Source organism: Lepisosteus oculatus, chromosome 9, assembly GCF_040954835.1.
Source record: "Lepisosteus oculatus isolate fLepOcu1 chromosome 9, fLepOcu1.hap2, whole genome shotgun sequence".
NCBI classification, from domain to species: domain Eukaryota; kingdom Metazoa; phylum Chordata; class Actinopteri; order Semionotiformes; family Lepisosteidae; genus Lepisosteus; species Lepisosteus oculatus.
Genome location: NC_090704.1, coordinates 5,476,982 through 5,496,237, shown reverse-complemented (window position 1 = coordinate 5,496,237; position 19,256 = coordinate 5,476,982). Strand labels below are relative to the sequence as shown.

Sequence of the window (19,256 nt, the reverse complement as noted above, 5' to 3'; positions counted from 1 at the left end):
GTATGACTAAAACCATCAAATAAATAAGGCAGGTGAAATAGCCCACCCTCATTTGTACCCATTCTGATAGTGAAAGCTCTCCTGAAGATAAATCTTAAGTTTACATACTTGACAAAGAGCTTCAGTTAATAAATTCTTGATATATTTATAGCAAAGCACTCTGTCTTGCATCTTTCTGTGCATTTTTGTTGTGATTCTCACATGTTAATAGATTGTATTAACTGTAACAAGCTGTGAATCAGTAAATATTCAAACAGTGGAATTGTTGTTTGTAATTCATGGTTGTGAAGCTCTAGAAAGATTTTGGAAAACATTTTCATATCAAATAATAACTTAAACTGCCTTTATGATAAAACCTAAACGTCTTCATGGAGCTGTTTGCAGACTAATAATGCACTGGACTGTCACATTATTCCTAGAGATACTTGAAGATTTGGGGGACTTGTCTTATTACAGCAGTAAAAATGAATTAAATAATGTTTAATGAGCAGCCCAGTTTAAAAAAGGTTTTGTATTAAAAAGTTTGATATTTTGATATTGTCTTTTTTTCACTGATAAAACATATATTAAGGGCGCTAAGAAACTTTCTTAGTGCGGCTTCAGGAACATGTAAGTGAATATACATACTGTATTGATTTGAAAATACTCATTAAAAGAAACTTCACCAATATAGCAGTGCATGCATTTAGGATTCCCAGGAATATAATTTTTCTTTACTCACCTATTTAAATATAAATATAAACCACTGGCCATCAGTGCTTTCTGTGATAGGGATATATATATACCTTTGGTAGATGACAACGTACTACTGTACTGTAGATTAGGATACTGTTTGGCATAATTTAAATTTGGTCTCCCGACCCAAGCCGTCAGATGGCGCATTTTAATTTTGTCCAAGCTTCAACCCTTTATTTCCTAAAGTGTCTTGCTGAACGTGTCCAAAGTGTGCTCTGCGTGTTGAAAACGTTTCACAGATGTTTCTGTGTTCTAGGGTCAGCCTCCTCAATTCTCCTCATTTCCTCAAAATGCCTTAGCCCTATGCCATTCCTGAACTCCTCAGTCCAAGCCTCCAATTTATACTGTACAACTAAAATGTTGCTGAACCTGCCTCTAAATATTCTCCTTAGAAGGAGAAAGTGGACGCCTCAAAACATTCGTTCTCAAGTTCTTTTTAAAAAAGACTAATGACAGCTTATTTTCACAATCGTCTCTTCCTTTTTGTATTAAGTTTTAACTTATTTCCGCTCTGTGTTTTAAGACATTATTAAAATAACATGAAAATGTGGAGTTTGAAATGTGTTTTTGTCCTATACCACATGACAGTTTTGATGGATGCCCTCTTTAGCTGGCAAATGCCAAGATATACCTACAGCCAAAAAAACAAAAAACAAATGCCTTTTTTCATGCATTTATATGTGGATTACTGCAGAAATGTATCAAACATGTCACATCGCATGTTGTAATCTTTCACTTTCTTTGAAGTCAGTGCACATTAATGTTATGTTCTAGGACAGAAAGAAAATCTTTAATTGCAAGTGCTTTTGTATAAAAGCCGAATGAAAGTCAGCAAAGCCACTTGCATAATGATTCCTTGGGGTTTTTTTTAGCACTTTTTTCTGCGCCACTAACCCCAACACAAAATTAACAAAGGATGCTCTTTCACGAGCAGCGAGTGAGACTGCTGTTTTGCAAAGATTACTGCTGCAGAAAAAGAAATTTACTTGAGTAAAAGTACAAAAAATGATACACCTTTACACTGCCGTGTAATTTGTTAGTCCCACTCCCTGTACATACTGTGATTACCTAAATCTTGATTAATGTCAAGCATTAGTTACGCCTAAAAAGCTGTAACTTGTGAGTCTAAGTCAGAAAAGCTTAACGTTCTTTTTTTGTTCTTCTAGCAGAGTCTATATATGGTATTTGAACATGGCATCTTTTCTGTCTTGCACATAGGGGAAGAACATTATAGATAGTTATCTGTAGCGTAAATACTGTCGGTAACAAAAAGATGGTGTGTTATTTAAAGTACCAGCTGTTTTTTAGTCAAAGTGAAACACTTTGTTTTTAGTACTACTATCGGTACTAGTTTGAGTTGCAAAGATTTCACGTTATTAAAATATGATACTGAATCAGCATTTAAGTCATTAAAATGTAGTCTATTAAAATCTGTCCTTTTTTTATACAGAAGTGAAAGCCTTCATGGTTTTTTAGCTCCAAACCACTAGCATGAGATCAAACATTCTCTTTTTCTTCTAGCTGGGGGAAGACACCTTTAACCGAGCCAAGCTGCTTAATATTGGCTACACAGAAGCACTGAAGGATGCAGAGTATGACTGTTTCATCTTCAGTGATGTGGATCTTATCCCTATGGATGACAGAAACCTCTACCACTGCTATGACCAGCCACGCCACTTTGCCATCGCCATGGATAAATTCGGATTCAGGTAACTGAAACATTCTTTTCTTTCATCGGAATTCTTGTCCAATGCAAATCCAGGAAACTCTTTGCTAACTGGTGCTTGTCACCCGATACCGTGGTAGGTGTATTCTGAAAACAACTGGCTATTTCAGCTTTATGAAAAATATTCCGTTAAAGTGAAATCAAAACCTATAGTGGGGGAACTCCTTGCATACCGATACACACTATAAGATATGTTACACCTGTCTTTGAACTGTGCTAACTAACTGCTCACTTGTAGCCAGTAGCCATATTTGGAGTGTTTAATAGCCCAGAGGCATGTGAAATTATGGCGTAATCAAACAGAGGCTCATAAGGACTGAAGTGTAGTCATTTGGTGTGTTTTTTATGAGTATCAGTACTTTTTTTTTGCTATTTAATTGTTCGTGATTCTCTGAATTTGTTCTTTGCTATAAAACCCATTGTTCAAGTAATAAAGTGATGTGCCATAGTGAAAATTGTTCAGCAACTCCTTACCAGACTTGAAAAGGGATATTGCCTTTGTTTTAAATCCCATTCAATCAAATAAAGCAAGAGTTTATATGATCTTCCACTTTTTAAAGATATTTCAAAGTTAATTTGGAACCAATGAAGTGAGAGCTTGCGCACTGTGAGTTTAAATGTCCATTGCTGGAATAATACAATATTTTTCTGTCTTATCCTCTGACAAGTTTAAGATATTTTGAAGTCTACTTCAAGGTGTCTTATTTATTGTGTTACTGTGATTGCTTTTCAGGGTTATATGGACAGAAAGGATAAAAAACTCCTGACAACCTGTTATTTTATTTTTTTTTTGCTCCTTTTACTCAGCTGAGGTTAATAACATTGTTTACTGTCTGGAGGTTTCTTTTGATGTTTGTATTTCAGGCATTATTTGTCCCCTAGCAAGGTAATTGGTTTACAGGGATGATCAAAACTCTGAAAGCTTTTCTTTGATCCTGACTCTTGTGCAGGTTTTGCCAGGAATGTTCTCTTTTTCAGGTGGCTGTCTCTAGAATTCTGTAGTACGTCCTGGGACGTTAAACTTACCATATTTTTTCAAATCCCTCATACTTGGATTTGCAAACCCCAATAACATTGTTTTTACACATGTCTATCTCTCCTCTTCTTGAATTGCGAGCTGTTCTGCTACACATGAGTTCTGCAGGCTGTGGAAGCTTTCTTTGCCAATACAAAACTGCTTCTTGTTTATTATTCGCTGTACAAAGGAGCAACAGCCAATTAACTGCACATCTGACATTATCCTGTAATGTATTCGGGTACAACATGTGGTGAAGAAGGGAGCAGAATTTTAAGAAGAACTCTAGAGTATGGACACAAATTGAGAAAAGAGTGACATAACAGATGGCGTCAAAATGCTTGCTCTCCAACCAGGTGAAAAGACGTTAATGTACCCTAACATTAAAATAAGTAAACAGTCACTTTTGCCAAGTCGAAGTATTTTAGGGAAAGGGAGCAGACTAAAGCAACAGTTAGTACCTCTGCTTGTATGTATGGTAAGAACTAATAATAATAATAATCCTTACACAAACTGTATATAGCGCTTTTCTGGACACTCCACTCAAAGCACTTTCCAGTGGACTCCTCTCCACCACCACCGATCACCTACCTGGGTGACGCAGCAGCAGTCAAAGTGCGCCAGTACGCTCGTCACACAGCTATCAGTGGGGAATAGAATAAGATAATGAAACCAATTCATAGATGGGGATAATTAGGAGGCCATGACTTGTAAAGGTCAGGTCAATTGGTTGCCAATGGTGAGTAAAATTTCACAGTAAGGTACATATTGTTACAGTATAGTTAAATTGGCATATTACTGTATGTTGTAAGAACTATTACAGTAAGTTAGTGAAAAGACAGCTTTACACTGGGATTATGTTGCAAGCTAATATTTTTCCGTAACAGCTTTGGCGTTCCGTTTTTTTTGAGTTGGCAGCCGAACATGCAACACTTTTGCCTCAGAGCATCTTACTGTGCATCTTACAGTATGTACAGTGTGCTCCTGTGGCCTGGAGGGAGCAATTAGCATAGCTAAGTAATTTTAGCTCAATGGAACAAACCCCCCCCCCCCCCAAAAAAAAAACACTTTAGCCTTCTAGGAATTGTTTAGCATCTCTGCCCTAAACTAAGAAGTTTCTAAGAATTTCTGCTGTTTAGCCCATGCGTTCGGAGTGGAAGCTGGCTCTCTGTCAAGTGTTGTGTTTGGATTATTATTCATTTCTAACTTTAGGCTTCTTGGAAGTTAAATTTTAATGCCTGACAAATGGCTTTAAATCTTAAGAAAGGCAGTAGAAGAATTTAAAAAAACAATATTCAATATTTATAGTATTTATATAAGAATATCTGGGAGGAACTGCAAATGATCAGAATGATTTCTATTACAATTCTGTGCACATAATCCTATTAAACTGATTTGTTGGTAAAGTATCATAGTTACTGTAATTACAGTAGTTCATTCAGTATTGTGAATGGGACTGGGTATGAATTTATCATGTATGTTATATCCTGATTTTATGTATTTAAAAAGGAACTATTTTTCATGTCATACATGATTACATTATATCATGTATTTGAATAATTGAACTAATTGGATTCTGCTGTACACGTTGGCTTGTGTTTTTACTTTTTCATTTTCTGTATGTTGATCTTTTATTGGGTTAATCAAAATGTGTCTGTGTGAAGATGGATTAATTCCTTGATTGTTTGATTGAAAGAAAAAGTCTTCCTTTCTTGTGGAATTTTAGAAATTAAGAAATTAGCTTGACATTTGTATTGTCAATTGTATGTGTCCTAATTAGAGCTTAATAATGCCTACGGGTTGAAAGGTTCTAACTAAAATGTTTTGTAGTAAAGTGCACATCCACATAATGTTTTCTTTGATTTTTACAGGTCAGCACTTCACTAATTGTGGCTGGACATTCTTCTTTATTGATACTTCATATGAGCCACACAAAAGGAGCGTACATGTAAAAAGCCTAACTATAAAAATGTGTCTTCTATATATATACACTGTATACTGCGCTAAAAAAGCAATCCCTGTTCTTTATGTTTGTCATGATGGTTAGGCACAATACTCTTAACAACAGTTTAATTCCGCAATACCATTATTAACAAATAAATGTTTTTCTGTATTCACATATTTGGTTTACCAGATCTGAAGAAAATAGAAAATAATTGATTAATTGTTGCATACACTGTAGAATCAAGATTTTGTAACAGGATGGATATGGATACATGAATGATCAAGGGGCATGTTGTATGTTGCATAAATTGTACTTCTGGGAGTTATGTCTTAAGCATCTTTGTGTTTGCTGCTGCCATTTAAAAATTCAGCTGCAGTTTCCTCTCATGTTCATCAAACGCCGGCCTGCACCTTTTGGCAGCTACCCGTAACTCCTTCTAGAAGTCCAAAAGCTCACTCCCTGAGCTTCTCCGAATCCGACGTCTCTTTTATTCAGATGCCTTCTTACTGCACCGTACTGTATGAGGGGCCTGTGGAGGTTTTTAAGCCCTGGTTCTGTGCAGGAAAACAGCTTCAAAACCTTGTAGCTACTCTTTCTTATTTTATGCTCGACCTGCCCAAAAGCAAGGAATTGGAGCTCTCTGCAGTGTCGCCGGGCGCTGGGGGAAATGACAGGGGAAGAAAGGCATCAAACACTGAATCAGGCTTAATTCTGCCTTCTGGGGCTTTTCTGAGACTTCAGTTCGTTTGTGTCCACGCAGGACCGATGTTTCACTAAGGAGGCCTGACAAATTACACTGGCCCAGTTTTGCCTTATTCCAAAGAGAATTTCTTCTGTTTTGTAGAAGCCATTTGGTAATCTGCATATTTTGTAATGTACTTAGCGGTAAGTGATACACTGTTAGATGTTTCAAAAAACAAGGTGAAGATAGTATCCTTTTAAATTAAAAACTAAAAAAAAAAGCTTAAAAGCTTTAAATGGTTTTCAAATAGAAAAATAATCGGTTTATTGACTGGTATTTCAAGCTGATCATTAAGAGAAAAATGCACAGCATTGGGTCACAATTGTGCAAAGCTGGCTAAGTAATCCCTTTCTAGAAAGTTTAAAGACCTAATTAAATGTAGTGCTATTAAAAAGTATGAAATAACATTTGAGTGCTTTTGCTTGTAATGTTCTCTTCACACTCTGTGAAATGCAAATTGCTTAGAGGTAATAGAATTGCATAATATGGTCTCTTCAAAGAATCAAAACATAGTGGAATCCCCTCTGTAATGTCTAGCATGTACAAGTCTACCAGTTTGAGGAACAATATGCAGTTGAGCAATTAAGCGTGAACAGCCTTCAGCTATACACTTTAAACAAATTGATTAATATTAATTGTCTAATGACTACAGTTACCACAAAAAAAAAACTGTATTGTAATTAGTGACTGAAGACAGTGAATACAATTATAATACAGTTTTTTTCTGGTAACAGGGAGAAAAAACAGTGTATTTTTAATCTTATATTTAGCCTAATAATGTATTGTCTTCAAAGCAATTTCGCCCTATAGTTTATTTCATCCTAGACCTTTTCTGGGTTGGAATGAGAAACAAGATCATTTTGCTTTGCAGCACAGCTTGCTCTTCCCTCTAGGTGGATGTTACTTATGATTGTAGCACCACTTTTCAAGGTACTTCATCCTGGAATAAACATGAACCCAGTCATCCAGTGTGAACTATTTAGCAATGTATTTTTATTGTATTTTAGAGCTCTTTTCCTGAGGTGTCAGTGCTTCCCCAGGTCAGCCTTGATACCACAGCAGAAGAGAGAGACTGCAAGTCATAAAGACATTATATCAACTCATTGTTTTGTTCATTTTCAGGCTACCTTACGCTGGTTATTTTGGGGGTGTGTCAGGGTTGAGCAGAAACCAGTTTCTGAAAATCAATGGCTTCCCCAATGAGTACTGGGGCTGGGGAGGAGAAGATGATGACATCTATAACAGGTGAGTTTCAAAGACATTCGCAGGCACTTGGAGAAGTGTGCAAATAGGGTCTTAGTCAAGAAGTTCCCTGTGGGAAACGTTTTAGAAACAAGTTGTTTCTCGCAATGAGAAGATTCGGAATCCACTGTCTGCAGTAAGCAGGGTCAGGGGGGAAAAAAAAAGAAATCTCTATAAATGAGAACAAATAAATTTAATTGAATGAAGAATGTGTTAGCTTTGTATTGCAAAGAGCTTAACACCTGCTGCTCAGAATTCCACAGCCAGACTTCAGACTTGAGAAGCTGGAGAAAAGCTGCCTTTAAAAAAAGAGAATTTATGTCAGGCTTCAATAAGTTTCCATTGAAACATTTATCATGAAATTTGATTTTAAAAAAGTATCAATCAGTCTCTGACAATTTGTGTAAAGTTTTTGTTTTCATTGTTCTATCATTTTTCTCGAATTTGGGTCATGCATGGAAGAGATTGACTGCAGTCGCTTCAGACCTTCAGACCAGGCCTGCTTTTACAGTAAAGCTTCAATATAAAGATGTGTGACTTTGAGGCAATAGCAGTAATCAGAAGTTCACTTTGCAGTACTCCTCTTGAGTGTCTCTGGTTGTTCTGATAAAATTTGAAGCTCTTAAAGGGCATCTGCACTGTTACCTAACTACTGTATGACTGTTTTCCTCCTACTGCAAATTGGTGATTGATCTTACTCACAGAGGCAAAATAGCATAAAACCTTTTACAACAGGAGTAATAGGTTCAATCCATCAAAAAATGCAAAGATTTCCCAGAAGTTTTGCCAATATAAACCAAGAGTTATTGTTGCTTTGCTTTTGCCACAGAAATACCGAAATGCATTGTACCACAACAACTTACAATGCATTATAATAGAATTGTAGCAAAACAATATAATTCAACATTATACAGCTTATAATTATTACAGCTGTATATTTATTACAGCTACTTGTGAGTGTAAGATCAGAAGCTGTTTCTTACATGCTTTTCTCTCTCCGTTACTCCTTTTTTAAATAATCACTAGCGTGTGTAGAGGTTCTGAAAAATAAGTGAAGACCACAGATGACTCTTTTCATATAGAGTAACATTCAGCTGACATAGAAAAAATCAAATTGAGTGTGTCTGCAGTTGTACGTGGAATAGTAATGTAGAAGACCTTCTTCTGAGAGTCCAACAGATCCTGGGTTACAGCCTGCAAGGTGCCAAGGAGAGACAATTTTGTTACTTCATTAATGTGGTAAAGAAAAGGTTTGTCCTCAAAAGCTGTGTTTTAGAAATCATCAGTACTGCTTGGAAGGATGGCAGGAGGATAGGTACAGTAGGCACTTTCTTGCAGCTCTTCAGGATCCACACGTTCAAACTACTTTTATTTCTTTTATTTATGGACCATGTTTTTTTCATGACATTTATTATATTGCTTTTCTTCGTATTACTTTACAGTACATTATATTTTTGGCACCCTATGTATTCTAATAATTAGAAGAAGACTTTATTTATCTATACTCATTTGGACAGTGGTTAATATCAGCTTGCACAGAAATGACACAATTTGCCTTTACTGAGGTGAAAAGAAACCCTTTCCCTTATCACTACTGAAATGTATGCCTTGTTGAAACCTACAAGACTCTTTGGAACCAAGAATTTGCCAGAAGAATTAGTATGCCTGAAAATTTCCTTCAACTCAACAACCCTGTCTTTTGTTGAAAATTCAGTATCTTAAGGGCAGTTTATCCTTGAAAGGGCTTAATTGAATGTGTAGCATTTTTTCTCTCTTCTTCTCTCTCTCTTTTTGACTCTTTGTACTTGAGGCTGCATAGAAGGTCTTCTTTGTACAAAATTATCAAGTGAATATACTCCTTCCATAAATAGCCGTGAAAGAAATAAGGGGGAGACTGGACATTGTACAATGTATAAAGATTTTTTCAAAGACAGACAAATATGGTCATACCTGCATATCTAAGTTAAAAGCATTGTTCAGTAGATTGTCTTTCAGATGGAAAGCTGAAATCTAGTTAATCAGAAGAGAATTTTCCTATCAAGAGTGAAAGGAATCCGGACATGATTCTTTCATTTTTAAAGGCTTAAATCCAGTCTGTAGAAAATCCTCTCAGGTGATGTTTCCTGAAAGTGAACTGTCTTCCTTACAAATAGTGCTAATAGTTTTAAAACAGCAGCAGGACAACACATTTGTTAATTGCGACATGGTGTTCAAATGACACGAATGTCTGTTTCTTGCACTGTAGCCTGTGAGAACCGATTGAGTTCACACAGCAGCAAGTGAAAAATAATCAAAAAGGGCTTGGCTGAGCTTTATTAGTTTCATCCTCAAGCTTTGCTGGTTTTTCTGTAACCTTAGTGGCCTGAGTGGCTTCAGACACTATCAGTATCCTGACCTTTATATCACACAGGCTGGGCTGTCATCTTACTGCTGACCTGCTTGATGACCCCCAGGGCTTAACCTGAAGCAAAGTAGTGTGTGTGTGAAATTCTTATTTTTGTCTCTTTTTTTGCTCTAAAGACAGCACTGAATTATTTCAAATCAGTGAAACAGTCCCCACCTTTAAGCCTTTTGTAGAAATCTGACTCTGGTTTACTTCTGACTTGGCTTGAGGACATTTTAAAGAGACACCTGTGTTTTTGTATGTGACATCTCTGGAATAGCTTCAAAACGGTGATAAAATCATCAGAAGTACAGGAGCTACTAGGCCTCAAGTGGAATGGTCACTCATATGGTATGTCCCCATTCATGGTAATAACATTGGATGAACATGGCTTGATTCTGACTATAACACTCTCTATAACACTGTGCCAATTCAAGGTTCTGTGGGAAATACATCTTATGGATGCCTCCTGAAATGGCCATTTTCATCACAATTAAACTCATCTCAAACCTTCACTGGACTATGCTGTGACTCCATGCATCCCTTCATTTTGAAGCCATACGTTTCCACATATTTTGTACTGTATGACGGGAACTCATTTGGGTCTCACAAAGATTTCCTCAGAATCACTGACCATTCCTGCATGCTTATGGAGCAGAGAGTATAGCAGATAGTATCTTGGTCGTCGTGTGCTTTGAACATGGATGCCCAACTACCGCTCCGGAGGACCGCTGTGTCTGCAGTTTTTTTGTTTTAGCTGAGCTCTCAAATGACCCCAGTTGAACTAATTATTGGCTTAACTAGAGCAGTTCAACAGCTTTTCTCAGCTCTCAAGGTGCTGTTGAGTGAAAGATCTATTGAGGTTGGACACCCTGGTTATAGCCAAAAACCTTCTAGAGAATCTTCCCATAGTATTGTAAAATAAACCATTTTATGTGCTTCCTTCTTGTTACTTTTGCTGGTAGGAGTACTAGGGAATAAATTACTCTCCCTTTATCAATACAGTTCATTTTGGTTTCACAGTCATTTGTTCTGTCAGTATTATGCACTGCAAGTCATTTCTGCTTCAAAGTGAAAAGGTCTCAGAATCTGATCTTCTGAGCACGGCTGTCTGGATCAGCACGATCAGCAGGAAGGAATTATTCAGTGTTACGTGACCAATTTACACTTCCCTCTTCACTAGACTCCAGTAGCAGCCATCTAGTTTAAAGTGCAGTAGACTTTAAAATTAAGTATTATTGGTTCTTCCAATTCATTATGTGCTTAATTCCTATTATTACACATGTCACCGAAGGGTTTAATGCAATTAGGTGTATCGGCAGCAGGAAAGTATTTTGTACTAAACTATTAAGCAAACTTAAAAGAAGAATACATTGGTTTGCAATATTATCACTGGTAAAGATTAGTTCAAATCTATTTTTATTTTCCTGGATGTTATTATAATATAGCACAGTATATTACTTTAGCAAATTATAATTCCAAACATGTAAAACTTAATTCCACACTGAAAAATAAGAAGGAGAAATGCAAACTTTTCACTGTTGAGTATTATTCACCTATTACAGTATATAATATATATCAACAATTATTAGTTATATTTATGCAGCACATTTACAGAACAATTCTTCGTGTATTGGAATTCTATTTGAAATGAATAAATGCTTTTGTATAAATGTAGAAAATGCTCTCTTTCATGTGAAAAAGGAGTTTCAGGCGATGCAAGGCCACAGCAGATCTGTCTTAATGACTTTTGCACATGTTTTCCCCAGAGAAACCCAGGAATACACATCTCCCAGCCAAGGGCAATATGAATCTGAAGTCACAGATTTGTTTTTCCTGAAGAAAACACATTTCTATTTCAATGCACATATTATAATAGAAAAGGATAAAAAACCTGAGCAGGCTTAGTGTTCTTGAGTTCCAAGGTCAAAACCAAACTCTCGCGGCGGGTTTATCACCTGGAGTTGCTGAGTTACTAAATGCAAGTTATTTGATGTGTGCTATTTTTGTGCAAAGATCTCCATACTTTGTTTTGCTCATCCAAGATTGTTTCCGGTGTCCTGCCCCATTTCATATTTTCATATGTAGTTTGTAGATCCACACGATGAACTCCAGAAGCCAAAGTACATGACATTTTGTTCCTGTTCAGTTTTAAAAAATGACCGAATCAAGCCCTGTGCCATAAATTCAGTGTTCAAAAATCTCCAGCAATCCTATAATCAAAGTTGTTTGTCCTTGGAATTTAATTTTGGTGAATTTGTAATAAACCTCCTAGAAACTCTTCTCTCCTATTAACAAATGTAAGTTCAATAATATATTTTCCTTTTTAGTTTAGTTAGATTGAGAGCAGGTTATCCTAGTTATCACTGTGGCATGAATTGTTGTTTTCCATGTGCTCCAGAACTCCTCTGACAAACAGATTATGAGACACCACCTGTCAAGATTTTAGTCCCCACTCCTTAAGGGTGCTCCAGCCCTTCACTTTAGACTTAATTCTGTGCACCTGATCCCTTTTCCCAGCCCACCTTAAAAGCCAGGCGCTGACGCTCATCCTGGCTCTGCATCTGGTTTCCACACCGTGCGAGTCCAGGACCTGGAAGCGCCTGGTCCCGTTAAGGTTTTAATCTCTGTTCCCGTTCCTTGTCCGCCGGTTCCGACCCGGTTCGTGTTTTTAATTCCTGTTTGGATGGATCACCTGGCTATGGACTTATTCTTGTGTTTTGGATTCCCTCTATGAATTACTTTTGGATTGTTTGCCTCGGCCACACCTCCCCCGTGCACCAGCGCACTTTGGACACGCCCCCCTGTTTTCAGCCCCGTATTCCTGCATGACGTTTTCCGAGTGTTTCACCACTTCTTCGGATTGTGTCGTCCGCATAGGGTCCGGAAAGAACTGTTCGTTACACCACCTTGCTGATAATTCAGTAATATGAACAGCAAGAATCACCAGTATGATCTTGAATCACATAGCTTTGGGTTGTCTATGTGCCGATAGCTATTAGTAATACTCTATATTGGATTGTCAGATGGGTTTTGCGTCCTTCTCTTCACCCGATGAACGTGTTTGGCAGACAGTCCAGAAAGCAGCTCTTCACAGGTTACATGTTTAATGAGTCCAATTTTTCCAATTTAGTCAGCTGAGTGTGCTAAAACATGACTGGAAAAAATGCTAAACAAGCAAAAGTGTCGAAGTTCTTTCCAAACAGTTTCTTAATTGTTGTTCATGCTTGGAGCTGGATTTAATTCCACCTCTGAGAGAGAGAATATTGCTTAGTCTGCATGAAACAAGGATTGCTTTCAATAAAATCTATTTAGGTGTTAATGAAGGGGCACAGCAAAGATCTCTGAATCTATTTCAATGGGCCCTGTGCTTCAACTGAATTCTTAGTCCTGATTCCCATTTGGCTTGCATGTTAATTTTAACTTAATTGGTTTGTCTTGAAATGTTAAAACTAGTGTTAAGAACAGAAATCACAGTGGAGTTTATTTACTGTGTCCATCATTGAAAAATAAAGTTTAGGCAAAAGTTATACTCCTCTTTTATTAATATTCTGTGCTTGTTTTGTTAAACTACAAAATTGCTGGGGACTTAAATGAACTTTGACAGAACATTTGTTTTACTTGGGAAAAGTTTAAATGGATAATAACAAATATTTTAAACCAAATACTTGTACCCTTTTTTCAAACTATATTCTTAATGACATACGGAATTGTTTCTGTCTTGTTAGTGGAATAAGGCTCGGGTCGGAATGTCTTTCACGCATCTTAATTTGTAAAAACAGCCATCCCATTAAAAGGAGTAGGTCCTCTCATCCTGTTATTCAATTAAGAGGGTACCTTAAAATTCTTATTTCTAATCTCCACACACAAGTAAAAGGGAGACAATTTTCAGGTAACATGTATTGCTTTTTACTTAAATGTTTGTAGAAAATGTTATTTTTCACAGTCATATGCTTGAAGAAGTATCCACAGATTTACTTTGAAAAATGAAGCTGGTGTGGTGTAAGAGACTACAGTAATTGCATTGTGGACACTATCAAGCTGGGGGAATGATGTTACAGAAATATTGCTTTGCACCCTGAATGTTTGCCTGAAATGTCTTTTTCTCATTTATAAACGTCAAAAATAGAAAAATCTTTATGAGGCCGTCTAAATATGGATGGCGTTCCAATTCAGTACATTTGAACTTGTAAATGAGATTTTTTTTACAAGATAAGTATATGGAAATAACGTGCTAATATACAGTCATAATGTGAGGCAATGGTCTGTATGCAAATAATTGAATACAATGAGCAGTGACGTGTGAGATTGATAAACTGTTGAGTTTAGTTTTCATGTCCCACTGAGCAGTGATGCAACTGCCATCATTTATCAGAAGGGTTGCTTCAACAAACCAGAATTACTTTCTCACAGGAGGATTCACGAATTTGGGTTTTTTTTAAAGCATGAAATATTCCTTTTAATTGGCACAGCTTAACGAGTGCCTTCAAAACGCCAGTCAATGTAATATTAAATGCCTTCTCTTACTAGTTAAGGCATTCTTGAAGTGATTTACAGTGTAAATATAAGCATGTGCCTATCGTTGATTTAAAGCAGCACCCTGGCAGTTCCTCAAACAGCCAACGTGCGCCACAGAAAATGACCTTGAGACCTCTAGCGCAGACACAACCAATCTACTTAAGAGAGATGTACATTCTACTTAAGAGATTACAAGCAACAACAACAGAGTACCGATCTACTCAACATAATGAGATGAGCTGTATGAAATTTTTTTTCTTTCTCTCAATAGAAAAGGTACTATATTGATGGTGTATATAAACCCTTTAATATCATACTCAAAATCAGGATCCCCAGTACAGTTTTGGGAGATTTCAGAGTTCTTTATGAGCTTTTCAATAACCTATCCTGCATTTCTTCGTTACAATATTTACACGCATACGTATTGAACACCTTTCTTATCCACTTTAATTTCTGAGCATTGTCAGAACATTTTCACACTGATATAAGCCTTCTTTTGGAATTTAGGATCAACTAGCGTTATGCATTTTAATTGTACACTGGAATCCTATGGGCAGCTATTTAGCAAAGGTTAAAACTCATAGGAAAAACTATGAAAATGTTTGATTGAATTACACTGTAGGATGTGTTGTCCTTCAGATAAGATGTTAAACTGAGATTTTGACTACTTGGTCATTAAAGATCCCATGGTACTTGAATTAAGTAGGTTAAACCACATTCTTCTGGCTAAATTCCACATCTTAACTCCTTGATTGTCTCTTTTAATTTAATTGGTGAAGTAATTTCTCACTTCTCCTGCTGATCTATTTTCATTCTTTGTTTCCTGCTTTTATATTAACTGAAGCACAGCCCACACTAAAATTCAGGAGTACAGGATAATTGAAAGTATGGGTATCATACTTGTTTTTGCATACACGGTTTTATTTTTAAGGACACCCCAAAGTTCAACATTGCAGCATCAAAATACAGAAATTACATTAATTATCTGTCTGTCACAGGTTACGGTGGAAATGTTTGTTTCCGTCTACAGTGTTTTAACTTTAAAAAAAATGTTAATGCGAGATGGCTGGATGCTGTAATGTGATTTATCATAACGTGGATGTGTAATGCACCAAAACAGAGAATAAGAAAGTTTTGGAATAACAAGATCTGCAGAGATAAAGCATCCTCTTTGAAAACAACGTAGTCTGCAAAAAGGCTTGTTCTCTTCACTGAACTGTAAGAGTCAAAGTTGTACTGCAAGACCCTCTTTGACCCCTGCATTTTTTCTTGCTTTCCTTTAAATAGAAGAAATGTACACCACCACCTGTCTGACTCAATTTGAAGAAGATCTGTGTAGACTGACTTCAAAATTCGAAATGGTCTTCCAGCAGCAAAACATGAGAGTAGGAAATTAGAGGTATCAGGTCCTGATGTCAAAAAAGTTGGGGCATTTGACTCACTGCCATTGGGCAGCAGTGGCTTGAAACATTGTACATCACCTTATTGCTTTTGTGTTGCCTGCTGCGTGCTACTGTCAGCTTCAGTCATCCACATGTTTTCTCTAATATGAAGAAAGCGTATCTTCATATTCTGGATAAGAAAGAGTATTGAAAAAACTGACGTTCCCACTTCTGTATTATTGATGTCATATTACTGTGTTTATTTGATGTGTGTGTGGGAGAGGGGTTGTTAATCATTTTTCATTGATTTAAGCAGCAATGGGGATTGCAAGGAAGATCAGGTTTTGTTGCACTGTAGCTCGAAAAATTAGATGTCCAAGGATAAGACACTATGACAAACATCATAATTTTCCCAAGGATCTATGAAACAGACCCAAGGCGTAGCTTAGGTTTTAACAATGGAAAATGGAACATTTCAAGGAAACTTGAAATATGTTTTAAAAATAAAGGCCTTTTGTTGTTTTCATTCGTGCTTCCACCAGCATGATCTTGTTAGAGTTTACTGCAGTTAGATCACTAACACATTTATCATGCGACAGCGATTTGTGTTTGTCAGCAAGGCGCTAGGGCAGAATTGGTGAAGCTGGGCTTTGCTCTGTCATCTGATGCGAGCACAGAATTGACCACCATTAGGTTATGTGTTTTAGCCTGCAAAACAAGGATGTACAAATAACTGAATGAAACCATGGGTATCACCTAGTAAATCAGACATACCTATCCAATTCCACCCTCCTGTGCACAGATGTGCTGCATGAAGTTGAAGCATTAGACAGATTTCTTGTTTAATGTTTCATGAAGCTAAGGTTTGTTGTGGATACTTGGCTGTTGCTGTAATTGCTCATGCTGCTACTGCCCTTGTTCAGAATTTATGCCTTACAATATTCAACATTCATTTTTTTCTTTCGTATCATGAAATGGGGCATTCAGGTAAAGAAATGTGCGTTTCAAATCATGATGGTCATAATATAATCTGTTTCCTGCAGTTGCATTGTGTCTGAAAGTGAAATCTGACATTGCCTGAAGGTTTACGTTTATGATTTGATTTACTATCTCTGCGTGGAACAGTGATAGGATGGAACAAAATGTTTTCTTTGCCATACTGTAAGCGAGTTTCTTAAATATAATCAGACCTAAAAGCTGTGTGCCAAGCTATGGATCTGTTCCTTTCCTGAAGCTTAGATTAGCCATTGTGCCTTTTATTTAATATTGCCATCATATCCAGTAAAAATCTTTATATAAGAAAACACGGACAACACGTTTGGAAAGCATATAACACAATATGCCACTGGACATAAAAAATGATATGATGGACGTACTTTGATTCAGAATGATATAAATTGTGATAAAACAATACAATGAAAAATAGTATGTTGTAAATGCATATAATACAGTATACTGTATTTAACAAGACACACAGCTTTCATAGAAGGGCTTTTAAATAACCAAAGTCTTAAGACTTTTAAGTTTAGTTGTTAATTGAAAAATAAAGATTAATCAAAAAACTACTTTAGAAAAAAACATCCTAAGACTACTGGAGGCTCAGATCCTTTCAGTGGTGATGTGCCAGAGGAGGTATGTTTTTAGTGTTGGGGAGGTGTACTGCTCAGGAAATGGAATTAATGAGCAAGGAGCAAAGGCGAACCGGGTCAGTTTTTCTCCCCTGCTGGCAGCTGGCAGCCTACCTGACGAAACGCCCCGGTATTTTCCCTGAAATTACACTTCAGGTCACATTTGTTATAACATTTCATCCCAGAGATAACAAATGCAAAGAGTAATAACATTCCTTTCTTGTGGAACGCTGAGACATTGTTGTTAAAACCGCAAAGTATTTCCACCAGGAAATCAAATCTGCCGTGAATACCTTTCTGATACACAATTTCCTCCTCTGTATTAGTGCGGTTCAAGGTTACTGCTTAACTTCCTTGTACTAAGCATATACTAGAATTTTGACAGGTTTTTTATATTTCTTCTTTTAATGCCCTTCATGGTGTAAATGTATGAAAACTGTGGTTGTCCTTTAACATCTTTAAGATGGGTTCTGGATTGTGATTGATTAAGCGATTAATAGAATCTATTTAAGCACTAAAATCACTCTCATCTGTATTTGGTACAGGACAAGTTTTTTTTACTTGTAATTTCAAAATACCAACAACGACCAGTTCTGCCTCGTGTTTATGTCTGTAGGAATTTTCCTAGATCTTCATACAGTAGTTGTGTAGGGTTTTGCCCTGTGCCTGAATGTCCGTGCCTGTGTGTGTCCCGTTGATTCGGTTCTGATTTCCTCTTGTTCTTGTGTGTGAAGGATTACCCTCAATGGCATGAAGGTTTCTCGGCCAGATGTGCGGATCGGGAGGTACAGAATGATCAAGCACGAGCGTGACAAGCACAACGAGCCCAACCCCCAGAGGTGAGTAACACCCACTCCCTAGCTTCCAGCCCCAGTGTGCCACCGCTGCCTTCCTTATATGACTTACTCACTGTAACAGGACCGTGGGATCAAAGGTGTTAATACTGGTGTGGGCCACTAGAGGGCAGCTTTTGGACACCCCAGAGGCAGAGAGGTAAAATAGGTTTGCACAGTTGCTTGATATTGTGCAAGGAATAAACTCGGCTTGCTGCAATTTGTTTCCTCTAGAAAAACATTCAGTACTCGACAAATGCTACTTATTCAGATTTAGGATAGATAGAAATCTTATGGTGGGGCAGAACCTTTAGAGCAAAAAAAAAAAATTAATATCCTCCATAATTTCTGTTCTGTTATTTTTCTGCATGTCCATCGTGTGCACTTTATGCTTAATCAGGGACAGTAAGCTGGTCATCGCTGTCATCATCATACATGTTCCTCCTATCAGCTGTGAAATCAGCACAACTCAATAATAAAACATGCAGAATGAAAACAGAATCACAGGAACTGGACAGAATAGTTCAACATATAGAGCAGCAGTTATGTTGAATGAAAAAAGTTATTTTGCAAACTAAAATGTCATGACAGTTGCTGTGTAGAAGAATTTGTGTAGAAAGATCGGCGCTTGGATTTCATGTACAAGTAACATGATAATGTTACTTAATATAATTCTCCATATATTATACAAATTGTTCTTAGTCTTTATCAGTTAAAATCCATTAACAGGTTATTTCTGCATGACTTTAAAATGCACCACACCACTGATAAATGCAAAGAATTATAATTATTGTATTTTTCTAATCTATTTTTGTAGATCATTCTCTCATAAAGTAGAGTTTCTATAGAATATGACGGGCACTACCAATTACATAAACAGAAGCAATTTAGGTTATTAATTTCATGCACATTACACAAAACACAAGCAGTGTTCCACATGAAGTATTTTTAAACACATGGATGTGTACTCCATTTATATGAGCTGTGTTAAAAAGCTATTTTCAATTAATTACACTTGAACAAGTACACTCCAAATTATGCAGATTAACAACCTAGAATCAGATTAGTTTTTGAGTGCACTTGTTACAAACCTTTCCTAATGTGACA

At 36.8% G+C, this 19,256-nt stretch overlaps 1 protein-coding gene across 1 annotated transcript in view; it reads left to right on the top strand.

Moving 5' to 3' along the window:
- b4galt2 (UDP-Gal:betaGlcNAc beta 1,4- galactosyltransferase, polypeptide 2) overlaps positions 1-19,256 on the top strand; it is a 126,634-nt gene that overhangs the window by 93,097 nt on the left and 14,281 nt on the right. The window contains exons 4-6 of the mRNA XM_069194045.1: positions 2,257-2,444; positions 7,286-7,408; positions 18,051-18,155. Coding sequence (XP_069050146.1) covers positions 2,257-2,444; positions 7,286-7,408; positions 18,051-18,155 — 416 coding nt within the window. The remainder of the gene's footprint in view (positions 1-2,256; positions 2,445-7,285; positions 7,409-18,050; positions 18,156-19,256) is intronic.